The 22,929-nt window shown below is 36.9% G+C and overlaps 1 protein-coding gene across 5 annotated transcripts in view; it reads right to left on the bottom strand.

Annotated features, from left to right (window-relative positions):
* Positions 1 to 15,909: 15,909 nt before the first annotated feature.
* The window catches only part of SEC23A (SEC23 homolog A, COPII coat complex component), a 52,083-nt gene continuing 45,063 nt past the window's right edge, over positions 15,910 to 22,929 (bottom strand). For all 5 annotated transcript variants that reach the window (XM_079119617.1, XM_079119618.1, XM_079119616.1 and 2 more), the window contains 2 exons: positions 21,680 to 21,745; positions 15,910 to 17,843 (listed from right to left, as the gene is read on the bottom strand). In XM_079119617.1, the coding sequence (XP_078975743.1) occupies positions 17,754 to 17,843; positions 21,680 to 21,745 (156 nt within the window). In that variant the 3' untranslated portion in view covers positions 15,910 to 17,753. The remainder of the gene's footprint in view (positions 17,844 to 21,679; positions 21,746 to 22,929) is intronic.

Below are 22,929 nucleotides of genomic sequence, written 5' to 3'. Positions count from 1 at the left end.
ACAATATACAACACCCCTTCATGCTGAAAACACGAGAAAAAATAGGGATAGTAGGAACATACCTGAACATTGTAAAGGCTATTTATGCTAAGCCTATGGCCAACATCATTCTTAATGGAGAAAAACTGAAACCATTCCCTTTAAAAATGGGAACAAGACAGGGATGTCCTCTTTCACCACTTCTATTCAACATTGTCCTCGAAACTCTAGCCAGAGCAATTAGGCAGACTAAAGAAATTAAAGGGATACGAATAGGAAAAGAGGAACTTAAGCTGTCACTATTTGCTGATGACATGATTCTATATTTAGAGGATCCAAAAACCTCCTCCAGAAAACTTCTAGACCTCATCAATGAATTCAGCAAAATAGCAGGTTATAAAATCAACACACATAAATCTAAAGCATTTTTATACACAAGCGATGAAACAGCTGAAAAGGAAATGAGGAAAACAACTCCATTTGCAATAGCCTCAAAAAAACAAAATACTTGGGCATCAATCTAACCAAAGAGGTGAAAGACCTCTACAATGAAAACTACAAAACACTGAAGAAAGAAATTAAGGAAGACCTTAGAAGATGGAAAGATCTCCCATGTTCTTGGACAGGCAGAATTAATATTGTCAAAATGGCCATACTACCAAAAGTGCTATACAGATTCAATGCAATTCCAATTAAAATCCCAATGACGTACCTCACAGAATTAGAGCAAGCAATCATGAAATTCATCTGGAAGAATAAGAAACCCAGAATAGCTAAAACAATCCTTAGCAGGAAGAATGAAACAGGGGGTATCGCAATACCAGAACTTCAACTATACTACAAAGCAATAGTAACAAAAATGGCATGGTATTGGCACCAAAATAGACAGGCAGATCAATGGTACAGAATAGAGGATATGGACACAAACCCAAATAAATACAATTTTCTCATACTAGACAAAGGTGCCAAAAATATGCAATGGAGAAAAGATAGCCTCTTCAACAAATGGTGCTGGGAAAACTGGAAATCCATATGCAACAGAATGAAACTAAACCCCTATCTCTCACCCTGCACAAAAATCAACTCACAATGAATCAAGGACCTTGAAATCAGACCAGAGACCCTGCATCTTACAGAAGAAAAAGTAGGTCCAAATCTTCACCTTGTTGGCTTAGGATCAGACTTCCTTACCAGGACTCCCATGGCACAAGAAATAAAAGCAAGAATCAATAACTGGGATAGATTCAAACTAAATAGCTTTCTCTCAGCAAAGGAAACTATCAGCAATGCGAAGAGAGAACCTACAGAGTGGGAGAATATCTTTGCTTCTCATACTTCAGATAGAGCACAAATTTCCAGAATCTATAAAGAACTCAAAAAACTCTACACCAAGAATACAAATAACCCAATCAACAAGTGGGCTAAGGATATGAACAGACACTTCACAGAAGAAGATCTACAAGCAATCAACAAACATATGAAAAAATGTTCAACATCTTTAGTAATAAGAGAAATGCAAATCAAAACTACCCTAAGATTCCATCTCACCCCAATTAGAATGGCGATTATCAAGAATACAAGCAACAATAGGTGTTGGAGAGGATGTGGGGAAAAAGGTACACTCATACATTGCTGGTAGGGCTGCAAATTAGTGCATCCACTCTGGAAAGCAGTGTGGAGATTCCTTAGAAAACTTGAAATGGACCCACCATTTGACCCAGCTATCCCACTCCTCGGCCTATACCCAAAGGACTTAAAATCAGCATACTACAGAGATACAGCCACATCAATGTTCATAGCTGCTCAATTCACAATAGCCAGATTGTGGATCCAAACTAGATGTCCTTCAATTGATGAATGGATAAAGAAACTGTGGTATATATATACAATGGAATATTACTCAGCCATAAAGAATGATAAAATTATGGCATTTGCGGGCAAATGGATGAAATTGGAGAATATCATGCTGAGCGAGATAAGCCAATCTCAAAAATCCAAAAGGCAAATGATCTCACTGATAAGCAGATGATGACACATAATGGGGGGATGTGAGGGGGGCAAGAATGGAGGAAGGAGGGACTGTATAGAGGGAAAAGAGGAGTGGGAGGGGAGGGGGGGAAGGAAAAAATAACAGAATGAATCAAACATCTTTACCCTATGTAAATGTATGACTACGCAAATGGTATGCTGTTACTCCATGTACAAACAGAAACAACATGTATCCCATTTGTTTACAATAAAAATAAATTTAAAAAACAACAACAATAACAAAAAGAGTTCACAATGATTTTTTGGTTCCTGGTCTGAACTGGACAACTAAATATATTCATCAGATGCAATCTCTGAGTTAGGGAATGTGAGAGGGAAGTTTATGAAGCATGGACCAGATAAAGAAATGTCAGTTCAGTTTTGGAATCAGTCAATAAAGGAATATATTTATCCCATTACACCAAAGTAAGTATACATAGATAGGGTCTAAGGGTCGTTTTTAGAGATAAGGCCAAGAGAGGTGGCAGGTTGAAGATCGTTCTTAAAAAACTCAATTCTGCTAATAATTTAGCAAATTTTTTTTATCTGCCCTTTTTTAAAAGGGTGCTGAAAGCAAATTAAAGGGAATAGAGAAAGAAAAAGAAATGGAGACAGGTCTCAATGGATCAGTGATGCTTTATTAAGCAGCAGAGGGGCATATTTTCAAGAGGGAAAATGGCAACTGGCTACAATAAGGATCTGAGTTTTACAGGGCTAGCAGGAAATGTGTTATAGGAAATGTGCTGGTTACAGCTAGAGGGAGACCTTGGGCAGCCAGTGGAACGGTTGTTGATAAGGAAAATTGCAACAAGTTCAGAGCCCATTATTCTCCCTTTCTCCTTGGGGATTGTTATTTTCCACATCCTTCAGGTGCTAGGATAGCAGGGAGGTTTCAAGATGGTGGAATAGAGGAGGCTGCTTTCCTGGCTGCTCTGTGGCACAAAACCAAGAAAGCAGACAGGCAGCTTCTCAGCACGGTGGGTGAACACAAAAAAGAGAGGGGGACTTAACTGGAATTTAAAACAGGACATTTAAAGCAGACTGGGGACTCAGGAGTTTGGATATAATAAAGAAGAAATCCCCAGCGGTATAGCCACTGCTGCAACCAGGCTGGAAGCGCCAGCCAGATAAGTCCTCCCATGAGCAAAGTGGAAGGAAAAGAGGGACAGGAACCCACATTTTTAGGAAGCTTGAGGTGGGTGTGGGTATGGATCAGATTGTTTAGAAAACAAGACATTGCCCAAATAAGCTGAAAGGCACACTGTAACTCTCCAGGAGGCATGCAGAGGACAAAGGAAGAAACTACTTTGCAGCCATGGGAGCAGATCCCTGGCAAACCCGAGTTGGGCCCGAAATACAGGTCCAGTAAACACACACTGCACAACACAGAGTGTCTAAGTGACCAGGAGAAAATCAGACATGGAGAGAAGTTTACACAGGAGACCACTGGTCAGGAAACTCACCCAGCTCTAGCCCTTTCCCTCTAATCCAGCTGCAAGCAAGACTAGCAGGGAGAGATGCATCTGGCCAGAAATTCAGAAGGGTGAGGGGCAGAAGAGATTGAGTTTGGAGACCAGGAAACCTGGGGGCCAAAGGTGATGTAGAGGACTAAGAATTGGCTCCTCCATCACATGAGTGGAACTCAGGGGAGATCCTGGGGTACAGTCTTCCAGTGTGGACCAGCAATTGCTGGGCCCTGGAGGGGTGTGGATTTAAAATCTCCAAACCAACTGGCATGCAGTGAAGAGCCCAGAGCCCACCTAAACCTAAACACTGCCTCCAGGAATTTCACTATAGGATTACCTCCTTGGAGCATCACACTCCAGAAGACCATACCTAAAACTGCTAAGAGAAACTGAGAATCTTCTGAACTCAAACAGAGTTAACTTTTCTTCAAGATTTTTTTTTCTTTTTTCCCTTTTTTTACTTTAATGCTGTTTAATTGTGTCCTAAATGGTACACAGACATTTATACACACTCATATTTGTTTTTTTTTTTTCATTTCTAGCATTCTTTAAAAATATATTTTTAGTTGTCAATGTCTTTATTTTACTTATTTATATGCGGTACTGAGAACTGAACCCAGTGCCTCACACATGCTAGGCAAGCACTCTACCACTGAGCTACAATCCCAGCCCTCATTTCTTGCATTTTTGAAGCAATTATTTTTCATGGATCAGTTTTTTGAGGACTTGGGTGTTTGATTTTAGTTTTGTTTTGTGTTTTTTTTAACTTTTATTTTTTCTCTTACCTGTCTCTCTTAATTCACTTTTCTTCCGCCAACAGCCAATCTCTATTGTTCTTTCATTCTTCCTTTTTTAATTCTACCTTCTCTCCTTCTTCCTCATAACCATCACATCCTATATCACTTCTGCTCTCTCCTTGTCCACCATTTGAAATTATAAACCCTTTTGCAAACTTGCTGTTTTCATTGTAGGCAATAACTACTCATATCACTCATTTATTGTGATAATTAACATTGTAGATGTCATAGTAGGAACTATTTGGTTTACTGCTGTATACTGCTTGGATTGGTTGTCATTATTGTCTCCCCTTAAAAAGTGAGGTACTGCAAAGCTTCAGAGACATTTTAAGTCTACAGGGAAGAAACTCTACTGCCTCAGATTCATACTGTTAGATGGGTAGACAAACACCATGAAAGAGCAAGGGAACAAATTGCCTCAAACAAACCAAGATACTCTAGTAAAAGAATCCATCAACACCACAGTGGAAGAAATGTCAGAGGACTTTAGAATTACATAAACTGATCTGCAAAGTAAAGGACAATATAAGGAATTAAATCTAAGAGAAAATACAAGAAGTGAAATCAATTCAATAGAGAGGCAGAGATTTGAGAAGGAAAAAAATAAAAGTGAAAAACTGCAAATGGAGGAATTACACTAAAAGAACAGCAAATCAATGTAGAAACCAATTTAAGTAAAACCACAAATAAATCCAAATGATAGGAAATAAAAATATCTCAATAACAACATTGAATGTAAATAGCCTAAACTCATGAATCAAAAGACATAGACTAGCAGATTGGATCAAAAAACAAAACCCAACAATATGCTGTCTCCAAGAGATTTGCCTCATAGGCAAAGATGTCCACAGACTGAAGGTATAATGATAGGAAAAAACATCTCTCTCACATGGATCACATCAACAAGCAGGGATTTCTATTCTCATATCAGATAAAGTTAACTTCAAGCCAAAGTTAATCAGAAGGGACAAAGAAGGACATATCTTACTGCTTAAGAGAATTGTACATCAACAAGACATAACAATCATAAAGTATTTATGCCCCAAACAATGGAGCATCTACATACATCAAACAAACTCTTCTCAATTTCAAGAAGCAAATAGACTAAAACACAATAATACTGAATGACTTTAATACTCCTCTCTCACCACTGGTTAGATCCTCCAAACAAAACCGAAATAAAGAAGCTATAAAACTAAAAAAGACTTGATTATTTAGATTTATAGACTATTTCATCCATCAATATCTGAATATATTTTCCAGCAGCACATGGATTCTTCTCTAAAATAGACCATACCTTAGGCCACAAAGCAAATCTTAGCAAATACAAAAATATAGAGATAATACTGTGCATCTTTTTGCATAATGGAATGAAATTAGAAATCAAAGATAAAATAAAATATAGAAGCTACTCTAACACATGGAGACTAAATAATATGCTATTGAATGATGAGTGGATAGCAGAAGAAATCAGGGATGAAATAAAAAATACTTAAGAGGTAAATTAGAATAGTGATACAAACATATCAAAATCTCTGGGACACTATGAAGGCAGGGGAGGAAAGTTTGTTGCATTGAGCTCATTCATTAAAAAAATAGAAAGTCAGTGAACAAATGACCTATCATTTCATCTCAAAGCCCTAGAAAAAGAAGAACAGATTAACACTAAAAACAGAAGACTGGATATAATTAAAATCAGAGCTAAAATCAATAAAATTGAAACCAAAAAAAATCAAGTAATTGACAAAATAAAAAGTTGGTCTTTGAAAAAATAAATCAAACTGATAAACCCTTAACCACACTAACAAAGAGAAAGAGAGAGAAAACTCAAATTACTAAATTTAAATGATGAAAAAGGAACTATCATGATGGATACTACTGAAATACAAAAGATAATTATAAACTATTTTGAAAATTTATACTCCAATAAAATTAAAAATCTTGAAAACAAATTTCTAGACATATGATCTACCCGAACTCAGTCAGGAGGAATATGCAATTTAAACTCAATCAGGAGGACTATGCAACTTAAACATCAATTTCAAGCAATAAAAGAGAAGACACCATCAAAAGCCTACCAATCATGAAAAGCCCAGGACCAGACAGATTCTTAACCTAGTTCTACAAGACCTTCAAAGAAGAATTAACACCAATCCTTCTCAAGTTATTCCATGAAATAGGCTAGGAGGGAACCCACCCAAACTCATTCGATGAAACTAGTATCACCCTGATACCAAACTAGACAAAGACACATCAAGGAAAGAAAACTTTAGACCAATGTTCCTGATGAACATAGATGCAAAAATTCTTAATTCTGGAAAATCACATACAAAAATATTAAAAAGATAGTGTACCATGATCAAATGGGGTTCATCCCAGGGATGCAAGTTTGGTTCGATATATGGAAATCAATAAAGGTAATTCATCACATCAATAGACTCAAAACACAATAATCATATGAGCATCTCAATAAATGCAGAAAAAGCATTTGAAAAAATACAGCACCCCATCATACTCAAAACACTAGAAAAATTAGAGATAACAGGACCATACCTCAACATTGTAAAAGCTATATATACTAAACCCAAGGCCAACATCATTTTAAAATGGAAAAAAATTAAAAGCATTCCCTCTAAGAACTGGAACAAGACAGGGATGCCCTCTTTCACCACTTCTATTTAACACAGTCCTAGAAACTCTAGCCAGAGCAATTAAAAGAAAGAAATTAAAGAAATACAAATAGAAAAAGAAGAGCTCAAACTCTATTTGCTGACAACATGATTCTATGTTTAGAAAACCAAAAACTCCACCATAAAACTTCTAGACCTCATAAATGAATTCAACAAATTAGCAGGGTATAAAATTAACACCCATAAATAAGTTGCATTTCTATATACCCATTGATGAATCAGCTGAAAGAGAAATCAGGAAAATTATCCCATTCACAATAGCCTCAAAAAAATAACATATTTGGGAATCAGTCTAACAAAAGAGATGAAAGACCTCTACAATGAAACTACAGAACACTAAAGAAAGAAATCGAAGAAAATCTTAGAAGATGAAAAGATCTACCACATTCTTGGATAGCCAGTATTAATATTATCAAAATGGCCATACTACTAAAAGCACTATACAAATTTAATGCAGTTCCTACTAAAGTTTTTATGACATTCTTCATATAATTAGAAAAAGCAGTCATAATAGTCATTTGGAAAAACAAGAGGCTGAAAATAGCCAAAGCAATCCTCAGCAAGAAAAGTGAAGCAGGAAGCATCACAATACCAGATCTTAAATTATACTACAAAGCTGTAGTAACAAAAACAGCATGGTATTGGCATCAAAACAGACATGAAGACCAATGGTACAGCATAGAAGACACAGAGACAACCCACACATATACAATTATCTCAAACTAGGCACAGGTACCAAAAACATAAATTGGAGAAAAGATAGCCTCTCCAACAAATGATGCTGGAAAAAATGGAAATCCATATGTAACAAAATGAAAGTAGACCCCTATTTCTCAGTCTGCACAAAACTCAAAGTAGATCAAGGACCTAGGCATTAGATCAGAGACCCTGCACCTAGTAGAAGAAAAAGCCATCCTATTGTGTCAGTTTAGGAACCAAATTCCTCAACAAAACTCTTACAGCACAAGAAGTAAAATCAAGAATCAATAACTGGGATGGTATCAAACTAAAAAGTTTCTTCACAGCAAAAGAAATAATTAAGAATGTGAAGACAGAGCCTACAGAATGGGAGAAATTCTTTGCCACCTGAACCTCAGATAGAGTATTAATCTCCGGGATATATAAAGAACTAAAAAAACACCAAAAACAAAATAACCCAATCAATAAATGGGCAAAGAAACTAAACTGATACTTCCAGAGGGGGGTGGGGGGAATACAGTTAGTCAACAAATATGAGAAAAAATGTTCAACATCACTAGCAATTACAGAAGTGCAAATTAGAACTACACTGAGATTTCATCTCACTTCAGTAAGAATGGCAATTGTCAAGAATACAAGTAACAATAAATTTTGGCAAGAATGAGGGGGGAAAGGTATACCCATACATTGCTGGTGGGACTGCAAATTGGTGCCACGACTCTGGAAAGCAGTTGGAGGTTCCTCAGAAAACTTGAAATGGAACCACCATTTTTTTAAATTATTTTTTTATTTTTACAGACTGCATTTTGATTCATTGTATGCAAATGGGGTATATCTTTTTGCTTCTATGGTTGTGCATGATGTAGATTCATACCATTCATGTAATCAGACATGTACATAGGGTAGTGATGTCTGTCTCATTCCACCATTTTTCATATCCCCCCATTTCCTTCTACATAATCTAAAGTTCCTCCATTCTTCTCTCATCCCCCCCAACCCCTATTATATATCATCATCTGTGGCGGGCGAGACCCGGGGCCCAGGGTTACACCACATGCATCCAAGATGGCGACTGGCAGAGAGCCAAAGGGCATGCTGAATGCGCCTTGAGAAAAACAGGAAGCATTTACCATTGGCTGTATGATAATTAGTTCAGCCGCCTAGCGCGTGGACAGATATCTTTTACATGTATGCTTGAACTCATGATCACTTGACCTTTAATAGGATTGGATGGACATATCTGATTACAATTGCTTATGCATGAGACTGCTTATATATTGAGGGTGTTATCCGAATAAAGCAGAAGCTGCTTCATAAACTTCTGAAGAGTACTTGTCGTTTGTCCCACTGGTCGGCAGCAAGTAGCAAGTGGTGGCCCATACAGGGAGCGGTGAGCACTCAGGTAAGTAAAAGACAGTTTCGCTAGCGTAATTAACGAGAAGGTTTCCCTATTTGAGGAAACGGTTGCCTTAAGGTTTTAACAGAAGGTTCCCCTAGAAAGGGAGTGCAATGGAAGATTCCCCTAGTGAGGGAATGTAATGAAAGGCTGTCCCAAGGGACAGCAAAGGACATCTTGTAGTAAATGAATATGTGTAAGGTGTTATTTGTGTTACCTTTTCTTGTTTCATTTCTATTTGTTGTTGTGGTGGTGATATGGACATTAGTTCGTTTCTGTCTGACTTCCAAAAAACCAAAATTTCAAGAACAGTTAAGAGAAGGGGAAAATATATTAGAAACTGTAAAAGTAGAACAATCAAGTCAAGCTTCTGAAAGAGAAAGTAGGTGTTCAGACTCAGAACAGGGATATAACTCTGAAGAACAGGAGCTATCTGAGACAGAGCTAGAAAAGAAGTTCCCTCAGTGGCATTTAACCCCTACCATGCCACGCCCTCCAGCATATAATCCAGATCACCACTCTTTTCCAAGTTGTAGGGGTGCATGTACTTGCTGCACAGGGGCGGCCCCCAGTGGGCTGATGTAGAATCTCGACCAGTGTTCCCAACATTCCCGGTATTTGAAGATCAAAACAATCAGAGATATCATCACATATTAGATATAAAATTAGTAAAACAGTTAAAAGAGGCAGTTATGTCCTATGGAGTACAAGCTGCATTTACCATTTCTTTATTAGAGAATGTTGCAAGTCAAAATCTTACTTCAACTGATTGGGGTAATTTAGCAAAGGCATGTTTATCTGGGGGACAATATCTCATGTGGAAGGTGGCTAACCAGGAGTTATGTTCTGATACTACCCGACATAATGCAGTTGCGGGCAATCCTCCATGGAATCTAAACATGCTGACAGGCCAAGGACCATATGAAGGACAAGGTAATCAGATTAATTTCCACCCCGGTGTGTATCAACAAATTAACCCTCAACTTTTAATCTATCCTTATATGGATGATATTTTGCTAGCTCATAAAGAAAAACCTGTCTTAGAGCAATGTTATAATTCCTTACTAAAGTCACTGGAAAGATGGGGCTTACATATTGCCATTAATAAAGTACAAATCACAGACACCAAAAACTTCCTGGGATCTATCATAAATGCAACTATGGTTAAACCCATAAAAATTACCGTTCGGGGTGGACAAACTTAGAACTTTAAATGATTTTCAAAAACTTTTGGGTGATATTAATTGGATTAGACCTTACCTTCATTTACCCACCTCAAGTTTGGGACCCCGGTTTGATATTCTTAAAGGTGATTCTGACCCCCTTTCTAAGCGAGTGCTTACCCCTAAGGCTCGAACAGCTCTCAAGCTTGTTGAAACAGCTGTGGAAAAGACTCATCTTGATCGTATTGACCTAGCTAAGCCTTCATCATTCGTTGTCTTGGCCACAAATAAGTTACCCACAGGAGTGTTTTGGCAAAAGGGTCCTATTCTATGGGTTCACATGAATTATGCCCCTAACAAGGTCTTATCCTTGTTCACTGAATCTGTTGCAGAATTAAATCCTTAAGGCGTTAAAAGTATCCCTTTCCAGGCCAAAAATATGCAATGGAGAAAAGATAGCCTCTTCAACAAATGGTGCTGGGAGAATTGGAAATCCATATGCAACAGAATGAAACTAAACCCCTATCTCTCACCATGCACGAAACTAAACTCAAAATGGATTAAGGACCTCGGAATCAGACCGGAGACTCTGCAGATTATAGAAGAAAAAGTAGGTCCAGATCTTCAACATGTCAGCTTAGGACCAGACTTCCTCAACAGGACTCCCATAGCACAACAAATAAAAGCAAGAATCAATAAGTGGGATAGATTCAAACTAAAAAGCTTTCTCTCAGCGAAGGAAACTATCAGCAATGTGAAGAAAGAGCCTACAGAGTGGAAGAAAATCTTTGCCACTCATACTTCAGATAGAGCACAAATTTCCAGAATCTATAAAGAACTCAAAAAACTCTACACCAAGAATACAAATAATCCAATTGACAAATGGGCTAAGGAAATGAATAGACACTTCACAGAAGAAGATCTACAAGCAATCAACAAATATATGGAAAAATGTTCAACATCTCTAGTAATAAGAGAAATGCAAATCAAAACTACCCTAAGATTCCATCTCACCCCAATTAGAATGGCGATTATCAAGAATACAAGCAACAACAGGTGTTAGTGAGGATGTGGGGAAAAAGGTACACTCATACATTGCTGGTGGGGCTGCAAATTAGTGCAGCCACTCTGGAAAACAGTGTGGAGATTCCTTAGAAAACTTGGAATGGAACCACCATTTGACCCAGCTATCCCACTCCTTGGCCTATACCCAAAGGACTTAAAATCAGCATACTACAGAGATACAGCCACATCAATGTTCATAGCTGCTCAATTCACCATAGCCAGATTGGGGAACCAACCTAGATGCCCTTCAGTAGATGAATGGATAAAGAAACTGTGGCATATATATACAATGGAATATTACTCTGCCATGAAGAATGATAAAGTTAAGGCATTTGCAGGCAAATGGATGAAATTGGAGATTATCATGCTAAGTGAGATAAGCCAATCTCAAAAAACCAAAGAACGAATGATATCGCTAATAAGTGGATGATGACACATAATGGGGGGGTGGGAGGGGTTAGTGTTAGGGTTAGAGTTAAGGTTATGGAGGGGGGCAAGAATGGAGGAAGGAGGCACTTTATAGAGGAAAAAGAGGGGTGGGAGGGGTGGGAGGGGTGGGGGGAAGGGAAAAAATAACAGAATGAGTCAAACAACATTACCCTATGTAAATTTATGATTACACAAATGGTGTGCCTTTACGCCATGTACAAACAGAGAAACAACATGTATCCCATTTGTTTACAATAAAAAAAAAGTATCCCTTTCCACCTTTGGATTACATCCCTCAACAATCACTACTCCATATACTACTGATCAGATACAATATCTTATTAATAATTCAAATTCATGGGCTATAGTCTTTACTAGTACTTCTGCTGTGTTTGACAATCATTTGCTATCTGATCCTCTTCTCCAATTTTGGAGTCAACATCCTATAATTTTCCATAAAGTCACCCAAAAAGAACGTATTATAGGAGTTACCCTTATATTTACTGATGGATCAAAAAATTGTAGGGGTGCTATTGCTATAGATAATGTTACAGAAACATTGTTGTTTAATACTCTGTCTGCACAACAAAGAGAACTATTAGTAGCTATAGAAGTATTCAAAACCCACCATGAGCCTTTTAACCTATTCTCTGATAGCAAATACGTCGTTAATGCTATTCAAAATTTAGAATTAACTGGTCTGATTTCCCTCACCTCCACTATTACTAAATATTTACAATGCTTACAAAAACTTATCAGGGACAGAAAAGATCCTTTATTTATTGGGCATGTTCGGGCTCATACTGACCTCCCAGGTCCTCTAAGTTTACACAATGATTTAACAGACATGGCCACCAGAGACCCACACATCTTTAATACACTTGAAAATGCAAAAAACTTTTCATTCCAAATTTCACGTAAATGCTTCCACTCTACGTACACACTATAAAATTATTAAGGCAACAGCTCGGGACATAGTCAAGTCTTGTGCTAAACGTGCTACACTTATTCCTAACCCCTCGTTAGGAGTAAATCCAAAAGGGCTTCAGCCCAATCATATTTGGCAAATGGATGTAACTCATTATTCAGAATTTGGAAAACTACAATTCATTCATGTGTCTATTGATACCTTTTCAGGATTTATTATGGCCTCTGCTCTTACTGGAGAAAAAACTGAAGATGTAATAACACACTGTTTACACTCTTTCTCCATCCTGGGGGTTCCCAAACAAATTAAAACAGATAATGGTCCTGAATATACGTCCCAGGCCTTTAAACAATTTTGTTCCACTTTTGGTATTCAACATGTCACAGGAATTCCCTATAATCCTACTGGACAAAGCATTGTTGAGCATGCCCATTTAACACTTAAAAACATGCTTTATAAACAAAAAGGGGGAATAGGGGCATCATACAGATCCCCAAAAGACAAATTATCTGTTGCCTTGTTCATCTTAAATTTTTTAAATCTCGATTCTGAGGGCCGATCGGCTGCTGACCGTCATTCAGAGCCTAATAAAAAGCATCTACCTCAAGTGCTCTGGAAGGACATTCTATCAGGACAATGGAAAGGCCCGGATCCGGTATTAATCTGGACCCGAGGGTCTGTTTGTGTTTTCCCACAGGACGCACAATCGCCAATTTAGGTGCCAAAGAGATTGGTCAAGGCCTCAACAGAGACCCAAAAACAGAAGAAGATGAGGAGGCTTCTCCCGCTGATGGTGCTGGGGATTTCTCACCAAGTTAATGGAGGAGACTCGCGTAAACTATGGGGGATAGTGAAGGTGTGGCCCTATCCTGTACCCCTTACCAACTCTTCTATTCTATATCCTCCTATTTTTACAACAATTGGCCACAGTTCTCCAGTCAGCTGTTCAATGGGGAAAAGAATGGTTTGGGTTTTTGTCTGGGGGAGGTCTATTGTGTGTTCTATCTGTTCTGTGCATATAGTGTTTATACAAAATGTGTATACATCGGCGCAGAAAAACAGCCATTATTCGCCAAGCTCTCATCGCAATTGATGCTGGCTCATCCCCCCAAGTCTGGTTAAATATGCTGGACCGGTAGTCAAAGACGGGTAAGATTCATGGGGAGCTCATACCAACCTAAGGCAGGAAATAAGGGCTAGAGTCTCATTGTCCGATGACGGGTAAGGATGTGGCTCCGTCCTGGACAACCTAAGACAGGCACGGTCTCTTGTATAAACAGAAAGGGGGAGATGTGGCGGGCGAGACCTGGGGCCCAGGGTTACCCCACATGCATCCAAGATGGTGACTGGCAGAGAGCCAAAAGGTGTGCTGAACGCGCCTTGAGAAAAACAGGAAGTGTTTACCATTGGCTGTATGATAATTAGTTCAGCCGCCAGGCGCGTGGACAGATATATCTTACATGTATGCTTGAACTCGTAATCGCTTGACCTTTAATAGGATTGGATGGACATATCTGGTTACAATTGCTTATGCATGAGACTGCTTATATATTGACGGTGTTGTCCGAATAAAGCGGAAGCTGCTTCATGAACTTCTGAAGAGTACGAGTCGTTTGTCCCGCTGGTCGGCGGCAAGCAGCAATCATCCACTTATCAGCGAAAACATTCAGCCTTTGTTTTTTGGGGATTGGCTTATTTCACCATTTTTGACCCAGTTATCCCACTCCTGAGCACATACCCAAAGGGCTTAAAATCAGCATACTACAGTGACGAAGCCACATCAATGTTCATAGCAGCTCAATTCACAATAGCTAAGCTATGGAACCAACCTAGGTGCCCTTCAATAGATGAATGGATAAAGAAAATTTGGTACATATAAACAATGGAATGTTACCCAGCCATAAAGAAGAATGAAATTATGGCATTTGTTGGTAAATGGATTGAACTGGAGGCTATTATGCTAAGTAAAATAAGCCAATCCCCAAAAAGCCAAAGGCCAAATGTTCTCTCTGATAGGTGGATGACAACTCACAATAGTCGGGGAGAAGGGAGGAGTAGAGGTTCACTGAATTGAACAGGGCAGGGTGGGGGAAAGGAATGGGGGACAGGAATGGGAAAGAATAGAATGAATCAGATATAACTCTCCTATGTTCATATATGAATACACCACCATTGTAACTCCATAACATGTACAACAAAAATGGGAAGTTATACTCCATGTACGTAATACATGTCAAAATACACTCTACTATCATGTATAACTAAAAAGAACAGGATTTTAATTTTTAAAAATTATTTTTAAAAATTATTCAGACTGTGGTCTAATGTTGGGAACCCCCTCAAAGCTTCTAGGTTAAGACTTAAAATTCCAATGTGGGGGCTGGGGAGATAGCTCAGTCGGTAGAGTGCTTGCCTTATAAGCACAAGGCCTGGGTTCGACACCTAGCACCCAAAAAAAAATTCCAACATGGTTATTAAGAGGGGGGGTTTTAGGAGTTGATTAGGGCATAAGGGCAGGGTCCTTGTTGATGGATTAGTGGCCTTATAAAAAGAGGCCTAAGGAAGCTGGTTAGCCCCTTGCCTCATGAGGATACAACAAGAAGGTGTGTCATCTAACCTTCTAAATCCCCCAAACTCTAAGAAATACATTTCTGTTGTTTATAAAAATTAGAGTCTACTGCATTTTATTAAAGTAACCCAACCAAAGACAAAGGATTAAACATTTTTTCAATCATTTGAATAGCTAGCAATTTACTAATAGCTTAAATACACACAAAAATGATTTCTTTTAAATTGCAAGTTAAAGGGTATGATGATATATTTGTTCATCATTTATTCTTATATATAGAGGAACTTTAGCACTTAAGCTGTACTTGATTAGACATAAAGAACAATGTAGGGCTCAAGTACCATCTTATCACTAAGACCAGAAACAACAGCATTCTTAAAGGATGTAACTTGAGGGGAAAGCAAAATAAACAGGTGTTTTTATCACAACATCTTTCCTCAGTCTAAAACAAACTCTGAGGCATACTTGCCCTACATTAAAAAATTAACAACTATTTTGGCATGATGAAAATGCCCTAGAATTGATTGTGTTAGTAGTTATAGAACTCCACTGAAATATTCAAAATTATTGAATTGTACAATTCAAAGAGTGAATTGTATATGTGAAATATATCTCAACAAAGTTATTTTTTAAATGAGTATTATCTTACTCCACTAAGCAGATTTTAAATGTTCTAATTTTTTTTGTGTGTGTGTGTGTGTGTGTGTGGTGAAATATTATTGAATCATAAAAAAGAATGAAGTCCTGACATTTACAGCAACATGAACAGAATTGGAGGACATTATTTTAAGCAAAATAAATCAGGCAAGATGTACGAATACTACACATTATCAATCACATAGAAACTTAGAAGAGCTGATTTCATGGAAGTTGAGTAGAACAGTAGTCACTAAAGGCTAGGAAGGGGGGATGAAGGGGGGATGGATAATAGTCTTCAAAATGCAGTTGAGTAAGAGGAATACGTTCTAGTGTTCCACAGCACAGATGGGTAACTATAGTTTACAACCATTTACTACATATTTTATGAAGAACTAAAAGAGGAGTTCAAAGTGTCCCAACACAAATAATAAAAATGCTAATTACCTTAATTTGATTATTATATATTGTATTCATGTATCAAATTATCACACCATACCCCATAAATACATACAATTACTATGTGTGAATTGAAAATGCTTCAAGTACTCTAATGCTACATTAGGCTTCTTAGGCTTTACTAGATTTCAAGATAACAAGAAACACAGAGAAAAGTATATTTTATTGGCATTTTGGTGTAGCACAGTTCAATTCAAATAAAATGGAACTTACATAAGCAAACTGAATATAACAATTGTAAGTTTTCTGTTTTACCATCATATGATTGTGTTCATGCAAGTAACAATCATCAAAACTGTCTTTCTAAGCATATATCAGAGCACCACCTTTCATTTGCAGTACTTGATATGTAAATTTCATTGTCAAAACATATCTGGCTTTAGCAATGTAAACATATACTATAAGTAAACTTTAAAAGGTAAAAGCGAATGTTACTAATGAATAAATCAAAACAGAACTACCATCACATGACATAATTAAACATTATATAATACTGTTTCAATAAGAACCACAACTTAATAAAGTTCACACAAAGGAAGCAGAAATAAGTGTAAACTCTCAAAATAGTGTTAAATACTGAAGGATATAATGTAAAATTTACCACAGAAAAAGAAGGGAAAACAATAAAATGATATTGTGAAAACCAAATTTGGTTTAGTAGTTATAACTGTCATTTTACTTCAAAGGCTTTCTTTATGCACTCTAATGCTTTCAAATGCTTTATTTTCTGTCTTCTTTTCAAAAAGAAATTATTGTGGTTAGTCACATAAGTAAGGTACTTTGTGGGAACTTCACATTTATTGTCAGTTGTGGGAATGTTATCCCCACCAAAATTTTTCATCTCTAAATAATTTTTCCAAATAATCAAAAACATTAAATTATCTTCATGAAAATTACCATTATAAAGTCAGATCATTTCTAAACAAATCATAAAATAAATCCGCCTTAACAGGGTAAGTACAGGAAAAATTGTATACATAAGTGCTGAAAATCACCAAAAAAAAAAAAAAAAAAAAAAAAATTCAAGAAATAAGCAAAAATGTTCACATTTATCATTACTATTGATTTGTTCCTTTCTGGCTAAAATTAAATAAGTTTTTAAAAGGTCAGTGAGGACATTCAGTGCCACTTTGTATTTGTCTGCAATATACAAATAAGTTATATCTATTGTACAAGGCAGACTATTTTTACTCTTAAACATAATTAAGTTATAAAGACTTTGAAATTCTGAAACCAGTTATAATACTGTGGCAAGCAAAACAAATTTGTTCTCAATGCTCTCATTATATTCCAGCTTTATCTACAAACGTGAACATTTTTATGTTTTCTCAAACCATACTGATACAAAAAAGTCTAGAGATTTTTGGTTTCCACAGACAAACTGAAAAAGGGAAAAAAATGAAACTGAAATATTTCATCTTTTTAAGTGTCTTTAACATGTTTAGCATGTCAAGCAGCACTTGACACAGCAAGTTTCTTCAAGTGATCCATAAACACTTGTAAACTAACATCGTCTGTGAGGATAGGTGCTCCAGACTCCTAGAGGAAAAGAGAGATATTTGCTATGATTAAAACAAAGGCTGATACCTTGGAATGTATAAGGAAATGTTTAAAATAGACAAGGGAATCATTTTAAGCAGAAGAATGCCTATGCTCCCGGTTTCTGAGAGGGGAACTCTTACCTATGTCTCAAAATTTCCTAAGCAACAGAACTGTCTTTTGAGTTTATGCTAGACAATGAGAGGTCTCAGGATAGAGCCTGGTTACCAAAAAGACCAAAAGATATGACTAGAGGATTGGGGCTTTTAAACAGCCTGACCTCCAGACCCCTTCTCCCTGGCATTTTAACAGAAACACCAGCTAGAAGAAAGCAAATTTATAGCGTCATTTAAAAAATAAACTATGCTTACTGTAGGGAACATTCCTCAAGCTTATCTGACAGCAGTCACTGACACCATGTCTAAGTAAGCCAAACAGTCTGAACAGAGGAAACTGAGGTAATGGTAATGACTCGCCATGGAATGAAGGTCTTTGCAGTTGCTGAGGCTGAGTTTGAACTGAGGGGAGGCCTCGTTCTGTCTTCCATCACAGAAAGCTGTGATGTGAGCTCACCTGTGCTGCCTTGCCTCATGCTGTGTGCTGGAGCTTGCCATTTCCCCAGTGCTTTGTCTCAGACCTGTTGCTGGGCAGAATTGTTTAGGCATGCTTGGTTTGTTTACACTACCTGGACCCTCGACGTATAGTTCACCTACAGGCTGACTCTGTTATACTTTAACAAGCATGTTAACCTGATTGGATAATGTGTCTATATATGTCCTGTGCAACCCTAAATAAAATTAGATCCATGCCTTCGGTGCTCGATCTCCGATGCCTGGGTAAGCTGGGTAAGGGTAGGCATCGTCATCCTCACCCTCAGCAAACCCGTCTCAGAACATCTACAGCTTACCAAGTTTTCAAGTCATTGAATTGATTTCTGTAAGTTTCAAGAAATTAAACAGAATTACAGAAATTCCTAGTGTCTATTTTAATAAAAACTGTACTGACAAAATTGACCTTGATAATCTAATCCATTAGCAATGAAATTTTACTGTAGGAAGAGAAAGTATTTGTGGACTTTCTATCTGAATTTTTATAAATTTTCTTCTCATACTCAAATTCCATTTATTAGTAAATATAAAAGGTCAAAAACAGAAATTAAGTAATTTTCAGAGGAGATCAGCAAGTTAGTGGCAAGTGTGAAATATGAATTTACAGCTCGTGTGGGTCTAAACTGGCAAAGTCAGACCTGCTATTACCTCTTCTGAATAAGTCCTGTTAATTCATAAGAAGTTGAAAAACTTGGCAATGAAGGGAGGAATTAAAATGAAGGATGCCTGGGCTCAAATTCTGGTTCTGCCACATACTACTCCTATGACTCTGAGGAAATTATTTGACCTCTGTCTTAGTTTCCACATCTATCAAGTAAGGAAAACAGGGCCTATCTCAAATAGCTCTTGAAATGATTCAGTGAGTGAAGTGGTATAAAGCAAACAGAAGAATCTGTGCCACACAGTAGGCACACATGTTTTAGCTATTTTCACCATTACTTTTGAAAAAGCTATTACTTGGTAACACAAAAATACTATTTCTTATTCTACATTCAGAGTTATCATAGAACCTCGAAAATGTGACCCAAACCAATAATAACCTGGTGGCTCTTGCTTTTTTTCTTCCTATAACTATGCCTGATTTTTTTTTTCATTTTAAGTGTTTTCCACCTCAACTCACCCAATCCCAGATCTATTTCTTCCATTCAAGATAAAAGATACTGATTGTCTAATTTACAAACTGCAGAGATCCTATTTGAAATTACAAAAACTAAGGCTCAACTCAAATTTTAGCAAAAATTAGTAGTTAGCTTATCTTAATTTTTCAAATGGGTCTTTTTTTCCTCTTTATCTAGTTTTTTTTTTTGGATTTTTTTTCCACCCCAAGGTGCTGGGGATTAGAACCCCAGTCCATCCGCATGCTAAGCAAGTGCCCTATGAGATAGGCTATATCATCAGCACTTTTTTTTCTCTTTAAAATTACAGAAAGGTCCAAGCTTTACAACATTTAGCAAATGAAGCACTACACCAACAGAGGACCTGTACACCACAGAAGCAGTATTGCAGTGGTGCCCTCTTCAGGCCATTCACAGGTAATACTAATCACTAGGTCTTGATTTTCTGGCAAAAAGAAAACTAAGATATTTCAATTCCCTCTTCTGAAAAGTTTTTTCATAATTAAAGAAGGGTAAAGGAGATAAAAATCTAAAGTATTGTGACTAAAACATACTACTGGTTTGACTTATTATGATGATTAGTTATTAAAATACAATTTCCCATAAAAATTATAGGTCAAGGAAGACTTCATTGAAGGCTCTTGTTGATGCCTCTAATGTCCTACTTTCAGTCAGCATTAATTAAACTTCAAAGTTGAAATTAGGCTTTCTTTCCTATGTTAAATATCTTAGGAAAAGACTTTTTTCCCCAATGATTAGAAATGAAAATTAATAGCTAATATTTAGAGTATTACTAACCATAGCAAGCAAGTGCTATTATTAAAACTCTGTCGGCAAGAAAGTAAAGGCAAAGAAAACTTAGGCAGAAATCTGCATTCTCATTACCATCTCAGAATGACGCTTCTCCATGTTTACCAATTGGACAAGTTCTTTCCTTTACTAAAAGACTACTAAAACAGCCAAGCATGGCAGCATACGCCTGTAATCCCAGCAACTCGGGATTTCACGCAGGGATCATGAGTTCAAAGCCAGCCTCGGCAACTTAGCAAGACACCACGCAACTTAGAGAGACTCTAGCTCAAAATAAAAATAAAAAGGGCTGGGGATGTGGCTCGATGGTTACACCATCTCCTTTTTATTCCCCATCACTTGAATTACTTCAATGAATAGTTTCAACTGACAGAGGGTCCCATTTTAAGTTTCAATCATACCAAGACTCAAATTTGCCCCTTTGTCCAAAAACCTTCAACAACTTTCCATTGCTTACCAAAAAAGGTCTTCAACCTGGCATTTAAAATCCTCCACAATTTGTTCACACAACGCATTTCCAGTTTTATATTCTACTATTCATCTCTACACATACTCTATTATCTTATATAGAATTCCCTTCCTTGCAGTTTCTACCTATTGAAATTATAATCATTCTCTAAATTAAACACTCCTTTTTCCTGAGTTGTTTTCTGATCACACACCCTTTCCTGCTGCCACCACATGACTTCTAACCACTGTACTACATTATATTTTTCTAAAGGCTCATTTACCATATTCTGCCTGTACTTTTACTTAGGCATGTGTCTTATCACTAATACCAGACTACAAAAGCTCCTCAAAGGCAGGCAGGGATAACAATCATGTACCCTGAAGTGCCAATACAGAGTCCTGCACATATTGGACACCCATTAAATATTGACATGTTATGTAAAGAGGCTGGACCTCTACAAAGTTAAAATATGTCAATAATGGTTTCTAGACTTCCTGCCTTCTGCGTAAGTATAATCTCTGGCCTCTCCTGGCTTATGGTGGCCCTTTGTGGTTCATGGCCTCACATTAAGCTTCAATCATTACTTCCTTGCTTACGTATCTTACTGCTTTTTGGATTGTGGGTGTGATACTGAACTTGGAATATGAAGGGGTTCTGCTTATTAGATAGGATCATTTATTTATTGTCTATTGTGCAACCAAATGCTAATTCTATTTCTACTTTTTTTCATTACTTTTTTAACAGAAATCATCACTAAATGCATAGAGGAAAAAAATGTAGATTTCATGAAACTGAAATAACAAACTACAAATATACGAAGAAATAATTTCCAAGACTGCCATTTACACTTACCTGCCCCCAGGCATACATATTATTATGAGTCTGTGAAGGGTTGACTTTTGAAAGCAGGAAACGAGCCTTAAAAGCAAAGAACATTATCCATCAGAAATAGCTTTAGAGGGCTGGGGAGATAGCTCAGTTGGTAGACTGCTTGCCTTGCAAGCACAAGGCCCTGGGTTCGATCCCCAGGACCACAGGAAAAAAAAAAAAAAAAAGAAATAGCTTAGAAAATATAAGCTGAATAAATACATTGTGCCATTTAAAACCAATTTTATTTAATATGTTGGTAAAATTAATTTTATTAAAATGTAACATTTAAAAAGATTATTTTTTATTTAATTTTGAAATGTATAGGCCACTGTTATAAATAAATAATAAATGCATCCACTTCTCTAAATCATACATTTATAATCTCCATAACAAATTGTTCAGTCTAAAGCTCAGCACATAAAAATTGTGTGTATAACATTTATGACAAGGTTAGTGTAAAAGCACTAAATGCTTTGTCTGAAACAGCTTCAGAAATTCAAAATCCCAAATAATAACAAAAATTAAAAACAAGAAAATCTTATATTCTTTAAAAAAATGATTCTCAAACTTTCTTAAACCACAGGTAGATTCCATGAAACAACTTATCCAATGTTTTACCTATCTGCCCACTATGGTTTACATCATGAAAATAATCAGAACAAAGAGGAAAACAGTAACATGCATAGTGAGATATTAATAAGACTAGAACACGGGCAGTCATATCTTTTCAAATGTACTATAAAAATCTTTTTCTATTCTCTAAGTATTCACATTACAGTCAAGAGCACTGGTCCCGGGCTCAGAACTCCAAAACCCCAGATCCTCCCTTTACCATTTCCTTGACTACAAGTAACCTAAGTCTCAGTTTTATTACCTATAAAAATGGAGATTACAATAGAATTCTCATGAAGATCAAATAAGGAGTGTAAAGTGCTTTGCAAATTCTCAATACCTAATAATTTCTACTACAAGTACAGTAAAACCCCAACAATAATTGTTATAATTTCTGAATAATAATTGTTACTGATATCTGCTACCTATTTTGTAATACTTGCTAGATGCTAGGGTTACAGAATTAAACAAAGCATAGTCCCTGCCTTTAAAGAGTAAGTGAAACAAACTTACAATAACTTAAAATTAATTTATCATAACTCTTCTAACTCTTCTTTAGTACTGGAGATTGAATTTAGAGTGCTTTACCACAAGGCTACATTCTCAGTCCTTTTTAATTT

Source organism: Sciurus vulgaris (genome assembly GCF_902686455.1).
Source record: "Sciurus vulgaris genome assembly, chromosome: 2".
Taxonomy (NCBI): Eukaryota; Metazoa; Chordata; class Mammalia; order Rodentia; family Sciuridae; genus Sciurus; species Sciurus vulgaris.
The sequence above is the reverse complement of the archived record's forward strand: the minus strand, read 5'-3'. Positions and strand labels throughout refer to the sequence as shown.